We start from the raw sequence: 18,842 nt of genomic DNA, 5'->3' as shown, positions 1-18,842 counted from the left end.
AGCACTCACCTTTGCAGCTTTTGCAGCTTTCTTCGGCGGGATTCGTGCTATTTCATCATTTCTTCACAGAGGTCGCTCAATGTCGCTTAGTTGCACAAAAACGCGCCAAACAAGTCAAACCAAGAATGTTTTTTCAAGTATAGATTTCCATTTATTGGGTTTTTAAAAATGAAATCTTAACATTTACAGTTACTCTCTTCCTTGCAATATATTACAGTTTTTAATTTTGGCCTATTAAGGTATAATTTCTTTACTTTCACTCCTTTCTCGCTTCTCACATTTCCTCTTTTTCTCTCTCTCTCTCTCTCTCTTTCATCTCTCTTCCTATAAAGTTCAATAATAATAATTAATAATCATCGTAATAATATTTTGTGTTGTGTCTCTCCTCGAATATATAATTACACTTTGTCCAGAGTGATTTAAGCCGAAAGGGTTCGTGTGCGGGATGAACTTTGAGAATAAACCTTCATTTCTCGTCTAAACACACTACAAAGTTTGTATTTTGTTGGTTTTCTTGTCAAGTGAGGAGCGAAGGATAATAGGAAAATTAAATGGGATATCAGTCTCCTTTCCACATTACGTCACTCCAGACAACACAGTTGGTATTGTTGCTCAATGACCGCGTCTCCCTTGCCATCAATCATGTTTCAGTTTAATAATTACATTTAATATATACTTTTCATCATTTTTCTTTCAAAATGTTCACTTTATATCACTAAAATTAAAATTACTGCTTGTTTTCTCTCTTTGTGTAATGTGTATTAATTAGGAGTGAGTTTTTTTTTTTTAGATAAATCCTTAAGAATTCGTCATCTCTTTCGCATTAAATACAGCAATAATTAATGTAGGTTCTTCTCTCTTCTTCATCTTCTTTTTGTCAATAATTAATACAATATTTTGTTAAGTTAATATATTTTTTTTGTAATTTCATCATTGAATTAAATATAATTTAATTTAAAATTATGTTCACTATGTACAAGATTTAATTTAGATGCTTTCCTTTTATTTCCTAAAAAATAAATCACTTAAATCCCCCTTTTACAATTGTTTATACCTTTAATTTATGAATTACTTTTTATAATGAGTGATTTTCAATCTTTCCTCCTCAAATTGTTTACCTCACAAAAATGAGCCGTCATTTGAAACACTGTTTTTTGCTTCTTCTCTTCTTTTTCTTAGTCAGGAAGGGCGCGGATGAGGAATCAATAAATATATAATCTCTACAAATTGACTGAAAACTACGGATTTTCCTCCTTTCAACTTTAAATATCTTCTTTACCATTTTTTTTTAAATGTGATCATGTGCTGTTTTTTCTTCCTCAATAATTTACATTCATATCTTCTTTTTTTTGTTAGTTATTAATTAATAAATTGATTTCTTCTTCCTTCTTGTGTTCTTCAAATAATTTCTCACTCTCTCGCCCTTCTTTCTACTTCTCTTCTCACTCTCAACTTTATACAAACTTCACTTTACGCTACAATTAGTAATTTAATAGTTAATAATTTAATATTGTGTCCAGATTTTTGTGAATATTTGGTTTTTGTTCTCGTTTTAACATTACATTTAATTGTAATAATTTCACTTTTATTAGACTTACTCCACTTTTCATCCGCTTATCAGTTACTTGAGTGTCACAAACACTTTTGTGACTCTGTTCTAATACACAATTTATACTATTCTTGTTGCTTCTTTCTCTCTTCGCCTCCGCCCAATAAAATCTCTCTCTCAACTTTGCCAGAATTTATTTGATTTTTCCTTCTATTTTTCTTTACTTTTTTTTTGTTCAACATTGTTTACAGAGAATTTTCCCAATACTTTTCCTCCTCCACTGCGCTTTCTTCCCCCACCCTTATTTTCACTGGTGATATAAAATGTTCTCTCTTCACGCACACGCACGAATTGTGGAGTGGTTTTGATAAAAATGGTTCCAAAAAACATTCATATCTTGTCATGTAAAAATTCGCAGGGCGCTCGAGGACAGTGCGAAGATTTTTTTCTTTATTTATTATAAGTGTGATAGAAAATGAGAGTAAAATAATTCATTAAAGAGGAAGAATTTCATTTTTGTTAATGAATGGAAGTTTTTTCGCCCCACGCATTCAGTTTGGCCCCGTTTTATCGCTAACTTTTTCTTCTTCATCATCATTTATATTTTATTAAAATTTGCTCTTTTTAAATTGTCTTCATTAAATATTGACTTTGAGTTAAGTTTTTTTTTCCCCATTTCACCGTCACGGCAAAGGACAAGAATCAGAAAAGAACAGGAATACAGAAAGACAAAGAAAAACAGAAAATTCTCATGGAAAACCTTTGTTCAAATTATAAAATTAAAAAAAAAATGTTAAGACATTACACAACTTTGTTCACATTGAAACCTTTTACGTACGTTATATTTTCTCTTTCCACCTCAAATTCCGCATTTTCTCTTCTTTGTGAAATCAATTTTCATTTCCTCCCTATTTTTTATAAATGTGAGAGTGGATTATGTGAAAGAAATCTTCTCTATATTCTTCTGTGTGGCTTCAGAGGCCACAAAGTCAGTCTTTGGGCACTTTTTCTTTTTCTCTGCACTACAAGCATTAAAAGGAAAATGATTAAGATTTACAAAGATGTGTGTGTGTGTGTGTGAAAAACTTGCCGAAACATGCTTAAACATTTTGATCATCTTCTGATCATTATAATTTCGATTAAATCAAAAAATTTCTCATACCAACAATTTTTTACGCAAATTTTGTCACCTAAATCAACTTTAGATAAATTTTTTTACATCTCTTCTGCTATTCACAATAAATGTTAGTGTCGCTCTTTATCTTCTTCTCCTTTTTTCTGAGTAATTATAGTCGCCTTTGTTATTTGCAAATTAAAAAATTTTAACTAAAAAAATACCTTCTCTACTTCCCTTTCACACTTCTTTCTTTCTTCTACCTACAATTTCACCATCTTTCTCACTGTTTTTTTTTGAAAAATGGGCAAAACGGGAGACAAACTTAAGGACTTTTTTTCCACTTAACTTTACATTTCTTATGTTGCTTTTTTGTGTGTTCTTCCACAGAAGACCTTCGTTCAGTATCATTAGAATTAACTACCTTTATATGCTGCTCTTTATACAATTATCATTTCTGTATATATAGAAAAAAATTAAATATATATATATATTTTCTAATTAAAAAAAAATATTTTGAAAAATCATTTTGAAATTGCATATAAATACAATATTGTTTTTAAATATTCAGCTACAATTCTTAAGAATTATACATTTGAAACGTGTGTTTTCTTCTCAATTGTTTAATATACTCTCATCTCTATGTCTCTTTATATAATTTACTTGTATGCTTTTCTCTCACTATCGTCCCTTCTCTTACTCCCTCTCTCTCTCTCTCTCTCTTCCCTTTCGCTCATCATTCACATATTAGTATCTAGTATCACAGATAATCCAAAGAGGAGGCCATTATGCGGATGTAAATCAACTATTCAATATAATCAATATAATTAAAATGATATTCTACAGGATTTCTTTCTGGTACAACTCTCTCCTTCCGGATAGACTCAAACCAATCAGCGTTCGCGTCTCTCTCTCTTATATCAAGCCTAAAAATCTACGGAAGTCAGTTTCCTGTGAGTATTTCGTCCAACTCCGCTCACGCGAGCGCCGCCGTCATGTGATAGAGCTGCATGAGAACCTGCACGTGAATGGGCAGACACGACAGCCTGTCACGCGTGTTGGCATCCATCGCCAGCCACGACAGCACATTGTAGCCCTCCAGCACGTGCCGCAGCACATCTGCCGTGAACTGCGAATCCAGCGGATGATCCGTGGCGGAGGAGTGATTCTGCTGCAGCAAGTCGTCCGTGTTCTGCTGAATGGCCGGACTGTGCAGATGGAGGGCCGTCTTGAGGAACACCGGACACACATTCTCCATGTGCGGACACGATGACCAGAACCACGACGGCATCCGGCCCGTGGGCGCCGTGGAGACCAAGTAGCCCAGCGCCAGTGGTTGCTGCAACAACTGGCCAACCTGCAAAACAGACACAACAATGCAGACTTCTGCGTGCACTCATTCATCCTCCCAATTCTCACCTCTTCCGTGTCCTGCGACGAGTGAGCATTTCTCGATTGACAATTCCCACCGCTGGGACCCGGACTCTGGCGACTCCTGTTGTCCTCCATTCCGCCAGGACTCCCCAACTTGGAGGCACGTTCAGGACTTGCAGGCGGCATTTGTGGTTCGGCTAAAGGGAGAATATTGAAGGCAAATTAATCACCAATTGCAACATTACAAATCATTGCCAAACTCACTGTCCCATTGATCGAAAATGTCCCCGAGCCCATTCATGGTCGCATCCATCTCATCCATGCCCTCTCCATCGTCCAGGCTCGGGAAGAACTCCTCATCCAGGTCATTGATGTGCTGGATGTCTTGGAAGGCGGTTTGTGATGACTGTGCGTGGAAAAAATCAATTATTTCCCTGATAAACTACCACAAATCTCAATATGAAACTCACCTGAGCAATGGCACTGGTGGGAAAGACGAGGATATGCGTACATGTGACATCCTGAGGTGTCGACAAGGGATTCTGCATTGAGATCTGACTGAAGCGCTCATCCGGCGTGAATTGATCGGGCATCACGCGAAGTGTGGAGTCTGGCTCTAGCGTGATTAGGCATGCACTGAGGATACTGGGTGCGGCATGAGGATACATGAGAGAGCACTGTTTGCAGATGTCTTTGAGCTGCTTGGAAGCCTTAAGGAGATTCTGTTTACTCAGCAGCCAACTCCACCCCTTCAGTTCACCATGCCCAATCCGTCCAATTCGACCCACAACCAGTCGCCACGGCTGAACACTCTGCGATATCACACCCAGAATGAAGTCCATCAGCTTCTGCAAGCCCAATCGCCTGGCTGACGCCTTCTTCCGTCGACTCCTGTTCGGGATGTCAATATTTATCGTCACCGTCTCCAGCAATTCACCCCGTTCGTCCGTCGCCACGGCCAACAACCAACTCTGATCCTCTGACAAGCAATAGCTGCAGTACAGCACTGAAGACTGCTGCTCAATACTGGCCGTGCCAAAGAGTTCCGCATTCTCACTCTTCTCATGCTGCGCCGCCAAAATGTACGGCGGCGTGTACAACTTGTAAGGCTCGCGATTCTTCTCGTCCTTGTTCTTCAAGAACAATTCCATATTAGCTGCTGTTCCGAAGCCCGTCAAGCTCTTCACATTGCTCGTGTGCGTGAGGAAGCGACGACATTGTGAGAAGACACTCAGAGCCAGGCAGCGCATCTCATCACTGAAACGCAACTGATCCCGACTCCTGCCCAATTCCATGATGCTCTCTTGTGAAATCAGCTGCAAAACAACACACACATTTTGGATGGGTTAAAAGCATGTCAAATTTGTGATTGATGAGAAATATTCACCTGAAATTGAATATTACTCCTGATTCCCTCCGGCACAGACGATAGGATGTTTGAGTAGCAGCGCAGGAGTGCCAATACAGCCAATCTTTGCTTATCCGATGTGTTTGACAGACATGTGAAGGGCTCAACGATGTACACAACAATACAGGGAGGATTGACCTCATCGTCTTCAGACGATCCCAAAGGATCAGAATGACTGTTGGGCGTTGAACTCGATGTATTGAGTGATTCTCGCTGATTTTCACTATCATTGTCAGACTTTGGTGTACTTGGCGCCTTGTCGGATGTCTGCGATGACTCTGGCGTGCTCGGTGGTGGCATTGGACTGGGCAGTGAGCGATCCTTGTTGAGATTTCCGCTCCCAATTGAATTTGCACTCTCCGGTGGATCCAGGAGACTCTTGTCCGTCGAGACTTTGTTGAGATACGGCACCAATTGCACCTGACACGCCTGAAAGTGGGATAAAAGCATGAATTTCTGATACATTTTAAGCGCCTAAAGCGTGAATCTCTTACCTGTGCATAAAACTTGAGGTATTCGCTTATCTTGCTGTCACCCAACATCGTGAACCACTCATCGATGGAGTCATTGCTCGTGGCATTTGGTGTCAATCCGGGCAGAGCTGAGAGATTCTTCACATTCCTGCCCACTCGCATCACTCCTTCCCATCCCTTGATGGGCGTATGGCGTCCCAATTTGCACATCTCGTACGTCGTGCTCAGCTCTTTGAAGTACGTCTTCACCCGATTCACAACATGATCATTGTCCGGCGTTATGACAACATATGCCACATCACGAGCATAAGAGTAGGGCTCGAGGAGCAACTTGTCCCAGTAGTGAATGGCATAGGGCGCCACGGACAGCCAATCCTTCTCGTGACCCACCACAACTGACGGAATGGGCTGCGGTTCACACTGTCCCGTCCCTCGGCCGGCCAATCGATGGAATTGTCGCCACGTGAGCGGCCCCTGGACAGTGTACGGCGCATCCCAGAGTCGAGTGGTGCACTTTTTGTGGAATGCATCCTGCAACAGAGGCTGCATCGACTTCATAATCCTCACAATGTCCTGATTACTCCGCGGTCCATTCGCCCTCACGTACGGCCACTTGTGCACACTCAGACCATTCTTCACCGGCGGTCCTGGCACCATTGCCAATCTCGAATTGTAGTGACTATCCATCTCCATCTTGCAAATGATGTTCGTCTCATACGCTATTCTGCCCTGCTCCAGCGCCAAACTGATCACATCCTGAGCATCAGTGTAGTCTAGCACATTGAGTGTGACACTAGAGGATGTGCTGGCCACTGTGGACGTCGCCACAAGTCCCCGGAAACACTTGATTGCACGCTGTATGGAATTGGATGAACTTTGTACTACTGCACACTGTTCCCGGAGCAAATCCATCAGTACCAGCGGCATATTATCACAGTTGCTTGAACTTCCACCATCACTCGTCTTCTCCTGCTTCACCACCACATCCTTCGCATCACCGCCAGGCGATCCATCACCAGTCGCCTGTCCCAGAATGATGGTCAACAGAGAGCGCTTCTTGTGACAACTCGGATCCTCCGCCATGCCCGTAATCTCCATTTCATCCTCATAGAACAGCCCGGCGCGATGCGCCAGTCGTCTATTCATCACTGCACTGAAGCCACACTGGCACTTGATGGGATCCTCATCAAAATATCCATTCTGACCATTTCCCATGCCCGCCGGCGAGTCAATACCGAAGTTTCCGCCACCATACAAGCTGTTATTCCCCAGTGCTGATGTCATGGAGGCAAAGGTGGTTCCCGGCAGCGCCAGATACACTCCACTGTCCGATCCTCTGATGTTCCCCACGCACTTCTTCCCCGCATTGCACACACAAATTGTACAGCTATCGAAGTTGTGATCACGAAAAATGTTGAGGAGGGTGTCGTACAGGAGAACATTCACGAGGAGGGCATTCGCCTCGGGCGCCCCGCGAGGCCCCATTGACGGCGTCGCCGGCTCTTGTGAGTTGAACTGCTTGTTGAGATAGCTGCTGGTGGAGGTGGCAGGACTGGCGATGGCCAGTTCATACGGTGGCGGCGGTGGAATTGGTGTCCGCCTGAATGGATGCTGCAAACCATGCATGGGACTGCCCACAGTGGGAAACTGACCAGTTGCCGGTGAGATGGGCGACATGCCAGGCTTGAGCATCGCTCCGGGATGGCCCTGCATCGGCGGTCCCTGACCATAGTTCCCGTTCGCCATCATATTCATCCCCATCGGCATCATCACATTTGGCGTCATCATGTTGGGCGGCGGCGGCGGTGGCGGTCCACCGCCCATGGGTCCGCCCATCAAGCCAACAGGCGACGGTCGGGACATGGGGTTTGGCGGTGTTGGCATTGCCGGTGTGTTTGGCGTTGATAGTGGCGGTTCCACGCGCTCCTGCTTCACCTGCGTCACACCACCGCGATCTCCACTCCCACTCGGCAGACTAGTCGTGCCACCCGAGCCACTGTTGCTGCTGTTGCTGCTGCTATTGCTGCTGCTTGTCAATTGTTGCTGCAACCAGGACGGCTTGTACATCGCCATCGACGGCAGTGACACCGGCATCAGCGACTGACTGGGTAAATTCGTCAGCGGGGAGTATTTGGAGGAACCCACGAACTTTGTCATATTCGGCGGGACGAACACATACGTCCAATCCTCGATGGGCTCATCGCCGGGGCTGCCCAGATTCGGGTAGTTCTCCAGCTTCAGCTTTGGACTGTGTATGTCTGTCATGGGGACATCTGAGAGAGCTCCGCCACACGGACTGGAGTTGGGATGATGCTCCAGACTCGGCGGCGTGGGAAACATCTTCGATAACTCCTCATTCCCATACGGCCTGATGCCACCGGTGCTGGGATTGCTCACGCATCGCTTCTCATCCATGCCACTGGTGGACTTATTGGAGCCAGGTGGGGTGTGAACATTGACGGGTATCTGTGAGAGGGAAAGAGAGACTTTAGTGTTGAATCCCAATGAAGAAAATCAGTGTCACTTACCGTCTCATCATTTGATGTCTCATCTGAACTGTCGAAGATCTGATCCAGATCCTTGTAGGACGCCTGGAGACCTTCGCTGGTGAAGAGACTCTCTGTGAGACACTTGGCCTCCTTGCCAGCCTCAGTATCGGCGGCCTCCTTCTTGATTTCGTGCGCCTGCAGAAGCGGCGACGCCACCTCCTCATCCATCGGTGTGGCGGCGATCGCTCCAGCCGCACTCACTGCACTCTTCGCCTGTCCCTCAATTGCCAACGGTGGCGTCACGGGTGGAAAATGAGGCTGCGTGTGAATTCGGCCCGCGTACAAGTCGTAGCTTTGATTTACCTTTGATTCTTCGTTGGGTTTGTACCGTTTTACTGGATGATTGAGCCTGTAAGTGGGACAATGCATAGTATCATGTTATTAGTTAAGCGTATGTGAGAAAGACATCCTCCCACTCTCTTTGACCACGATTGTGTGGCAAGTCATTGCTGTTAGAGCCCTAAGATAGTTCAGTAGTCATACTGTGACACTACCAAACCCTGTGGAGACTCTCTGGCCAAAACTGTGTCATGGAATTGAGAGTGAAAGTGTTGAGAGAGCGCGAGTGTGGGATAAACCACCAACACATTGCTGATAATTGCATAATTCCCTCAGGTTTCTCTCTCTCTCACTCTTCTAGACAAACTATGTTGCTTCCGCTTGAAAAAGATGCACAATAGATCATCGCGCGCTCTGAGGAAATCAAACACCCAAACAATGATGCATCACAAGAGAGATATTTCGGAGGTAACGAAGAAATCTCTCTTGCAACAGAAGTCAAATTGCTTCTTATTTCCATACAATTAAAAGAGGAATGCACACAGAAAGTCTGTGCACTGAAAAAGCGCACACACAGTATTGAAAAAGAGGAAAAATTCTCAACTCACCATGCTTCCCATGTTGAGTAATCATAGAGCAGCTGGTGCGGCACGTAGTCATCATCAATGATATTCTCATAGTCTTTCGAACAAAGTTGTGGTCTCTTCAGTGATGACACAAAACTACTACTATTACAACTAATTCCACTATTGTTACTTAAGTTACAATTACTAGCACTGTTATTAACACTTAAATTACAAACATTACTGCTAATATTGTTACTGAGAATTGTCGTAGTCTTCAGACTACCACTCGGGTCCACTTTCTTCACTTGCAGCATCTGCTGCTCACTCTTGGGCGCCGTCGAGGACGCCGTCGCGGTGGCCGCGCTGGACGCCACAGCCGAGGCTTGACTCGTCGGCGTCGCCACAGTCATATCACCAGATATCGATTGCTGCTGCTGCTGCTGTTGCTGCTGATATGGCGATGCCACCGCCTTGGCATCGTGTTGGTCCGTTGGCGTCGGGGCGGGCGTGTTCTTGTCCAGGTGCGCCTCAATTGGCGTCGGTGGCTGAACGATGGCGCTCACAGATGACGGTGGATGCGGTGATATGGTTGATAGCATCTGCACAAGTGGGAAGGAAATTAGTCTGTCTTTCGCACAGAAAAGCTCAGAAGGATAAAACACTCACCTGATCCGCCGAGGGAACAGACGTGGGCTGTGACTGCGTGGAGTTGGGATGAGGCGATGGTCCCGCACTGCCTGGAGATCCGACGGACGGTATTGGGGCTAGAGATTCAGCCAGCGACGAGTGTCTTGGATATGATGGATGGCTCTGTTGCTGGTTTCCCACCCTGCAATTAACAGCATGAATTAACATTTTGCATTTTTGTTATTCAATTTGCAGAGCTGAACAAAAAAAAATATCGTATTATGTTATACATTATTATATTAAATTTGCACACCGCTTCCCGTGAATATGAAATGTGTCCACTTTTTCGTTTAATATTTGAAAATCATGGAGAAGTAAAATTGTGAATGATATACCACTGCTTCTGTCCATTACATTCACTCTCTCTCTCTCGCTCTCTCTCTTTCTGTATCGCATTGTATGGCACAATGTTGCACAAATAATAATAATAATAATGTCAAAAAAACAGATAATACATCGCACAGAATATAATAATGAATAAAGAAATAAAAAACACTATGAAAGAGAGCATCGATTGATGTTATTTGATTATAAATCATAATACATTAATGCAACAATGAGGAATGCGTTCGTTGTGTTCCAACACCACAAAAAAATGCACCTCACAACCCCCTTTCCTCGACTTTCGCATCAGGAATTTTTAAATCGCATTTTTAAATCAGCCTTTTAACTCTTGTGCCAATTAAATAAATGAATTTGGGAAAATACAAAATCCCTTTTAGCACACAAACCATTAACATTGTTTAACATGAAATATACAAATACTTTTTTCACATATAAATATATGACAGGGCCAGAGAAAAAAGGTATTTAAAAAAAATGAGACGGAAATGCACATATTTAATGATGAAATGCAACCAATTGAAGGCATGCAAGTGAAAACAAATATAATGTAGCGTAAAAATGTACAGAATATTGTTCATATAATACAACAACAATACACAAATATTGTATTTACAGTCGAAAAAACACACAATCAAACAGATTAAGCAAATACAATCAACACACCACCTTTATTACAAGTCAAAATATTAAAGTCAGTCAAAAGCACACATTCTATCAAGTGCTGGAAATCTGAAAAGTGAATTATATTATTAATTTTCAATTTAATCTACAAATTTGCCACCGAAGAGTGTGATGCCCAGAAACCATATAGCGTAAAAGCATCACAAGCAGTGTGTCAACTCTTTCAATGGAATTCAGCTTATCTTTTTGTGTACTTTCTTGTGTCGAATTCGCATAACTCTTTTCACACAAGATGTTTTTATACAATTTTCATTGCTGTCTTTTAGTCTTCAAGGACGAAATGAAGGCCAGAGAAGTGTGAGAAAATTATATTAGAAAGAAAACAGAAACATTAGATGAAAAGATACGTGGAAGAAAGTTTCAATAATAATGCTATAATTATAGGGAGAAAAATGCCATTATTATTATTACTTTTCTTTATACAAAAGTGTCTTGTGTGTGTATTCACCACCATCATCACACCCTTCAAACACATCATGCAAAAACTTGGCGTGGATCAGAGGTAAGAAAAAGATATGCGTGTAGCGTGTGAGAATGAGAGCGAGCCTGCCCTGAGTGCCAATGTGGGGATGATGATTGATGCAGTGGAGGAGGGCTCAACAGAGTGTCTTTCACAGGGACAAACCTTTGACTGGTCGGTGTGGCAGTAGAGGAAGTGGAGGCATCCTTGCCAGTTGTGGCGACGATCGTGGATGCACACGGGGACGACTGAGGCGATGCGGATGGCTTTGTTGATCCAGCCGGACCGGATCCATGCAACACCATCGAGTTGGGTCGCCGATGGAACAGCACCCGATTCAAGCGACCGCCCTTCTCAGTCCGACCACTCGATTTCCCACCACTTGTCGCCGACGAGCGTCCAGTCATTTTTCTACACCTGAAAGCCAATTTGGCCCATGCTTCAGTGTAGTGCTTTTTTTCTTTCACTAATTCACTCTCGTGGAGAAAGAACTCTTCCTATTTTCGCACCTCTCTCTGATCATTTTTCACCCACCCAAACAAAAACCCTTGAATATCAAATACTTTCATTTTCTATCTACTTATCATCTCCCATAATAATGATGATCATCTCACAACGCCAACATTAACACAGAAAAAAAGGAAGTTCAAAAGTACATCTATGCAACAGTAGCACATATCATAATCAATTCCAATTATGTCATTCAAATTAACACAATTACCGCAAAAGCATGGAATGAGGATTGCTTCTTTTCTCTTTTTCTATACAAACTTTGTCAAAAACTCTCAAGAAATGCCATTGAAAATGATACGCTCAACTCAAAGGAGAATTTTCGGAAAAGCCATTATTAGAAACTACAGACAATTGACAGAGAAAGAAGGAGTCAAATTTGATAAGGTGTCTCACTTTATGAAATGTTTTCACAACAACAATAATAATACTCATAATAATATTGTTGAATGCCTGACAAAAAGCACAGTTCTCTTGAAGGAAGATATTATTCTGCAATTCATTTCCATCTAAAGAGTTTCACAACCTGAGACACCCTATATTGAAGAGCAGAGTGTGATAATAAATACATAAAGAGCGAGAGTTGAACCACTATAAATTATATTCATTGAAATTCTCTTGCTCTCCTTTTCTTTTCCCACTCCAAACATCCTTCTTTTGCCCATTATTGTCAGAAATAAAACACCCCTAATACACACACTCCTTGTGTAAATGGTATCAAACTTTAACGATTCTTTTTTTTTGTATATATTCATACAGCAAGTCTCAATGGAAGGAACTAAAAGGAATATTTATAGAAAATAATAATAAATATACTCGGCCATTTAACTACTAAAAATAGTTAACAAAAAAACGTGCAGCTAAATTTATGCAGACTCTATTTTCAACATCCTATAGTAGGTATATAAAATGCACAACAATATATATTTTCTTATTCTTCTCTTCCAAGGTGCGCAGTACATAATAATGAATAAAAATATATTAGAATATTGGAGAAAAGAATACCAAAAAAATAGACAAGTAGCATATCGTCAATGTCTCCCCCTCAGTTTAGCGAATTAGTCTAAGGGATTCTTGTTTTTTGTTTCCAGGAACTATCAAAGTTCTTTCTCTCATTGTTCTTCGGCTTATCACCACGGTTACTTTCTTAAACACGAGAGCGGGTGTCTTTGGAGGTAATAAGAACTAATGGAAAAGACACAAGACGTGTGCAAACTTACCTGAGACAACTGCACGATGCCTTCAGCGTTGGATCTGTGAAGTTCCAACTGCCCGTCGAGGTAACAATGTCACTGCCACCATTTGATGGTGGCGTTGCTCCCACCTCGCCGGGCTCCTGCTTAATGGTGATGCCCTGACTGCCCGAATTCCCCGTGCTACTGCTGCTGCTGCTACTGCTGCTCCCACTCGGCGATGTCGACGACATGGGCACCACATTGCCGCAGGAGGACGAGGTCGCCGTGGAGGCCTGAGCCAGTGGACTGGTGATGCAATCCTGCCACACGCGCTCCGGCAACACCGTCGCCACAGATGGTGCCAGATGCATGCTGAGCGGATTGCCCAGATCATTGTGATTGAAGGGGATGTCAGGCAGTGAGTGTGATGTGACTTCATTCTCCGAGACCACAGCTGAACACTTCTCACTCACAACACCATTGGGCATCCCTTGGGGCCCGGCGGTGAGTGATTTGCCCACAGTTGCGGCACTGTCATCGATATCCGTGACTAGGACATACTTCGATGGGTAACGTAGCTTAATGCCGCCCGAGACGACCTCCACCATGGGCGGCAGATCCGTGGCCTCCTTGGCGCTGGTGTTGAGCGGATAGAAGGCACACCAGTCGTCCAGTGCCTTCTGCGTGACCGGATCCATTGATCCAGACCGAAAGGTCTGTCCCGTCAAGGTCGCCGACAGGCCAAATGGTGCCAGGATGACGGGCTTCGGGCGCACCTCGCCGCCACTATTCGCCTGCGCCTCCGCCAGATATTCTGGCGTCAGCCGACGCACCACTGGATGCTCTCGCAGGTCCATCGAGGCGCACACCGTGCTGTCGCCGTGCACGAAGAATGCAAATGAGAATGACAGATGGTGGGAGCTGTTGGAACACAAAGCGGACAATATTCAGAGATTAGAAGATGAATAAATATATATTTCATTTCACATAAGAGATATAATCAATCAATAATTTTTTTCTACTTCTCCACAAATACGGACAATTTGAAGATTCATGCTTGTCGGAATTAGGAAATCAAGTGAGGAAATGAAAACACCTCCACCCACTGTCCTGTCCAACAGATCATGCTCATATTGGAACTAAATGGTGGAGAGAATGTGACGAAGTGAACGACAGATTGATTCATTAAACGGTGAAAGAATCAACTGCAGAGACCCCGCACTTTACTGTTGGAACACACTTGCCCGAAGGCATCAAATTGGAATTGCACTGCATTTCACGATTAAATGATATTTCATTCAATCAGCAATTTCAATTCGATTACGTTCCAATTTTCTAACAACACTCATCATGCATGCTATATTCTCTCACTCTTCTCTTCTCCCTGTGTGTCGAACAAACAAAATAGAAAAAAAGAAACATCCCATTTTCCTATCTACATAGGCACAATTTGAAGAAAATTCTATTTTTGCCCTATTGCTCAACATGCAACAGAGTGATTTCTCCACCAACACGTACATCTCTCTTTCACCTTGCTCAAATTAATAACTAATAAACAAGAATGTTTTACATAAATACACTTTCCCACCTTGAAAATATTAAGAGCAACACAGAGAGTCCACATGCACACTCGCAAACGTACAAAAAAAGGGATCATCGTTGTGTGTGAAAACTCACCTCTTGCCAGATGCACGATCGCCACCTGAGCCCGGCTGTACGAACCACCTGCCAAGGCGGACAACATCTCGCGACAGAAGACTCCTGAGGAGAGCAAGAAGACACGTATATTGTTGCGCTCACACAACAGTCCAAAAAATGCCATCCACTCACCTTTCAATGAGATTATGCAACGCTTTGAAGAGTAGAGAACGGCATTCATAAGATAAGGCGCTTTCCCACGATCCTTGTTCACTGCCTTCTGCAAAAAAAGGAGAAAAGACACGCATTAGTGAATAAAATTGCAGAGCAATATTCGGGAATTTGTGACGGAAAGAAAGGGCTCAAAAATCCCATAATTCGCCGCTCCCCTCGGTGGTTATTAACTTTCAAACCAAGACCATTTCTCTCGACGAGTCTCTTTCTCTCTCTCTTGTGCAAGGAATTGAGTGTATGAATAGGGTGCCAACAGAGCCAACACACACAGAAGAGTCAACAAACGCTCAATGTGCGCGCCTTTCATCTTCCTCTCTTTTTCCCACTTCTCTCGCATCACTTGAGAAAAGAATCACAAAATTTTCACAGCCAAACAACCCCAAAGTGGGATGAAAGAGAAAGTGTAAGAGACACACTGAATCATTGCAATATCATCCAGTGTGTCTAGACATTCACGATTAAGTACACAAATATCTCCCAAAGCTAATGTTTTACACGGCTTATGATATTGTGTCACCCTCCCTTAAAAAACAATTATATACGAAAAATATACAATACAACCACAGTCGCAGAAGCAGCAGCAGTCAAGATGAGGGTGAAAAGTGTCCAAAGGGAGAGCCGACAATTTCTAATCAATACTCTTTTCATTCAGGGCAAATTCAACGCACTGGCTCAATTCAATTTCATTTCTCTTTTATACCTTTTATCACGCTGGTGACGATTGTGGCGAGAACCATTGCCCAATTGCGCGATTTGAGGTGTCTTTCCCGCCAAGGTCACACGCCAAAGCATATCTCTCTACGTCATCATTTGCCCACACTCCCAGGAAATCCCACGCACACCCTCATAATCTCCCCCGGTGTGGAAGATTCCGCAGCACTGATCATAAGGCACTCGCTTATCACTTGTGGCACTTTTTTTTTCAGCACGTCAAAGCCCCCCGCAGTAAATAATAGTCAATTCACCAACACATTTTCCTTATCTCTCGCACCCATGCAGTGGACGACTTGCGTTTTGTAGTCTAGCGAGAGAAGACACACAATTTTTACCCATTTCATTTCATCTTTTAAAATGTATGGCTGATGGCGCGATGTTAAAAGCAACGGACAAAACCGTGCGACTTTTGTATGAAATGCAAGAAAAAGGCATAGGAAAGAAAACCGTTTCTCCACCGCTTCAATACACACATTTATTATAAAATATCCCCATATAAAAGAATATAATAAAATGTGTACATTTTCTTCATTTTGATTACATGACTATTTCCCACTCTTCCGTCCATTTCAGCGCTCATTTGTATCTCTCTCTGTGTATGTGTTTTGTGTGTTGCGACTTGAAGGTAGTTCATGAGGGTCAATAAACTAAAACTAATTGTGCATTTTATTTAAAATAATTCGAAGGTTTTCTTTTTCTCTCCAAAACCATTTCTTGCAATGAATGAAATCAACTTTCATTTCCATCGCTTCGCCTCTTTGTGTGTGGGTGGAAAATACACGAGAAGGTGAAATTGATGAATAAAGAATAATCTTCCTGTGATTAAAGTCATCACAGAATACATTTCTAAGAGACTATTGGACAGAGAAGAGTGTAAAAACATTGACCTCATGAATGAACGCTAAACATCAAAGATATTCATCCATAATTCTCCTTTTTTCTATATCCTCAACATCCTCTCATTCACCATCATATTAACCGACAATTGCTGTCATCTTATCAGCTTATTTTATCCTTCTGAATGTGCCAAGAAAAATGATCTTAGATCAAACTAAATTCTACGCTCTTCAAAGCTTCAATTATTACAAATTGTATATTGTATATTTTCAAGCAAAAACCCCTGCGTGACTCTCAATAAAATACTAAGTATTCGAGAGACAAAAGAGTGGCGCACAAGTGTGAATTTCACCCACAAGCTCGAATTGGAAAGTTGGAGGTCGTCGTGTGCCAAGTCCGTCGTCATATGTGGTGGATATTGATACAAATGAATGCGCGCGCGATCATAGAAGCGGAAAAATATGCTATTTCGTCTCGTCTTCTCAACTTTGATGAGGCCCATGAGAGAACTTCTCGCGCGCGCACACAAATACACACACCCATCGCACTCTTGTGCCTTTTACACTACATATACGGAAAGAAGGTGGTTGACCGAGAAATCTTTGATTCCCCCCCAGCAGCATACATATTATTTTGTGGTCACCAACGTCCAAAATGCGTCTAACACTGCCCCCCCAACAGTCTGTGCAGGTGCAAATATCTCACAGGTCACAGAGTCTCCACGACCCCACACTTGGGGGGTGACTTGGCTGTGAAAATCAATGACCTACGCACAAATTAGTGGTGGCATTACGACACCAAGGCATTGTGAAAGGAATTTGGGTCACATCCTTCACTCTTGCGATGGTCAGAGAACCAAAACTAAACCACAAACACACATCCGCACACACACAACACACAACACAACTCAACGCACCTCACGAGCGGGGATGGTTAGGAAAAACTCTAATGTGTAGTTATAGAGCAAAAAAAAAAGAAGGAAATTACAATTTCAAATAAGAACATTGTTGTGCAAATTGCACTTGGGAGGGAAGAAAGAGAAAAGGTCGCGCGGATTGAGAAGAAGCAAGTGTGACTCGACGACGCTGAAGAATCAACAGTTTCTCAACAACTCATGATACCCAATTAATCCTCGTGGCAGGAGAGTCACCTCGGAAATACCATTTGAAAATGTAGTGGAAAAAGTTTCATGACAAAAATCTATCAACATAATCCCCTCATCGCTCGGCGCCACGAGGCGAGGATGGCTAGGCGAAGAGAGACTCCCTCTTATCGTGATTAGTGACCATAAATTCTCCGGCACAGAGACTCCATTCCGCCCTGGATATCGAGCTCGTGAGAAACTTCTTGGCACATTCTATACAAATTCACGTTTGTCTTCATTATGGAAATATGTTTGCCATTTTCCACCGCCACCCACCCACCCAACCACCCTGGAAAGAGATCTCTCCCACCCACATAGACGAGGGAATCAACTCTAGGACTCACTCTCGTCACACACAGCACAGCACAGTGCGCCCTTTCGCCCACAGCATTTCCCACAATTTTCCAGTACACGCCAGTCGTCTCTTTCAATCCCACCCAAAATGCAGACACAATAAACTTCTTCGCTTTTGCGCCACCCACACACACTGCCACCTCTCGTCGTCGTCGTCGGCCAGCAATCTGCCGCCCCCGGTGCTTGGGAAAAAAATACATACATTGCCGCAACACCCTCGGCTCTCTGCCAGGAGCATCCCCATCACTTCCGCCACCCATTCAAGCCACTGTCACACTCGAGAGAGGGAAGCATTTCGAGCCACACAATCTCCATAAGCTCGCCAAAAGCTCCAACCACCGTTATATGTGTTGCGCTGTATATCGATCGATTTACAAAATGTTCTCTCCACAATTTCGCCCATCTACGGGAAAATCTACACACCGAAAGCATTACTATGTACAGTGTGTCTGTGCAAGACGCGCTTTTGCCTTCAAGGGGAACTTTTCCCACCCACTCCAATCGCGCCACTCTTCGCGGAGAAGAAGAAGAAGAAAAGACAGCAAATCTCACGACTCTGTGTGTGGGTAAAAATGCACATGACATGAGAAAAGAAAGCATCTTTCTCTCTCTCTCCACGTCTCAGTCGACACATTTATTCTTCCCTCCTCATACCCATGATTCGCAACATTAGTCCCATAAACGTCACTCATGCTTCAGAGCATGGAGAGACTTACAGTTGAAGAAATATAGATACACATAATAATAAAAG

At 43.0% G+C, this 18,842-nt stretch overlaps 1 protein-coding gene across 2 annotated transcripts in view; it reads right to left on the bottom strand.

Moving 5' to 3' along the window:
- Positions 1–298: 298 nt before the first annotated feature.
- LOC132260895 (mediator of RNA polymerase II transcription subunit 13) overlaps positions 299–18,842 on the bottom strand; it is a 31,348-nt gene continuing 12,804 nt past the window's right edge. The window contains exons 3-15 of one of the 2 annotated variants that reach the window (XM_059759285.1): positions 15,001–15,088; positions 14,848–14,931; positions 13,216–14,091; positions 11,651–11,902; positions 9,979–10,141; positions 9,355–9,911; positions 8,447–8,816; positions 5,940–8,384; positions 5,425–5,874; positions 4,508–5,353; positions 4,302–4,443; positions 4,083–4,234; positions 299–4,020 (exon numbers count right to left, since the gene is read on the bottom strand). In XM_059759285.1, coding sequence (XP_059615268.1) covers positions 3,640–4,020; positions 4,083–4,234; positions 4,302–4,443; positions 4,508–5,353; positions 5,425–5,874; positions 5,940–8,384; positions 8,447–8,816; positions 9,355–9,911; positions 9,979–10,141; positions 11,651–11,902; positions 13,216–14,091; positions 14,848–14,931; positions 15,001–15,088 — 6,806 coding nt within the window. In that variant the 3' untranslated portion in view covers positions 299–3,639. The remainder of the gene's footprint in view (positions 4,021–4,082; positions 4,235–4,301; positions 4,444–4,507; positions 5,354–5,424; positions 5,875–5,939; positions 8,385–8,446; positions 8,817–9,354; positions 9,912–9,978; positions 10,142–11,650; positions 11,903–13,215; positions 14,092–14,847; positions 14,932–15,000; positions 15,089–18,842) is intronic. The other variant, XM_059759286.1, reaches the window with a different exon arrangement.

Source organism: Phlebotomus argentipes, unplaced genomic scaffold (genome assembly GCF_947086385.1).
Source record: "Phlebotomus argentipes unplaced genomic scaffold, Phlebotomus argentipes genome assembly scaffold_18, whole genome shotgun sequence".
In the NCBI taxonomy this organism is placed as follows: Eukaryota; Metazoa; Arthropoda; class Insecta; order Diptera; family Psychodidae; genus Phlebotomus; species Phlebotomus argentipes.
The sequence above is the reverse complement of the archived record's forward strand: the minus strand, read 5'-3'. Positions and strand labels throughout refer to the sequence as shown.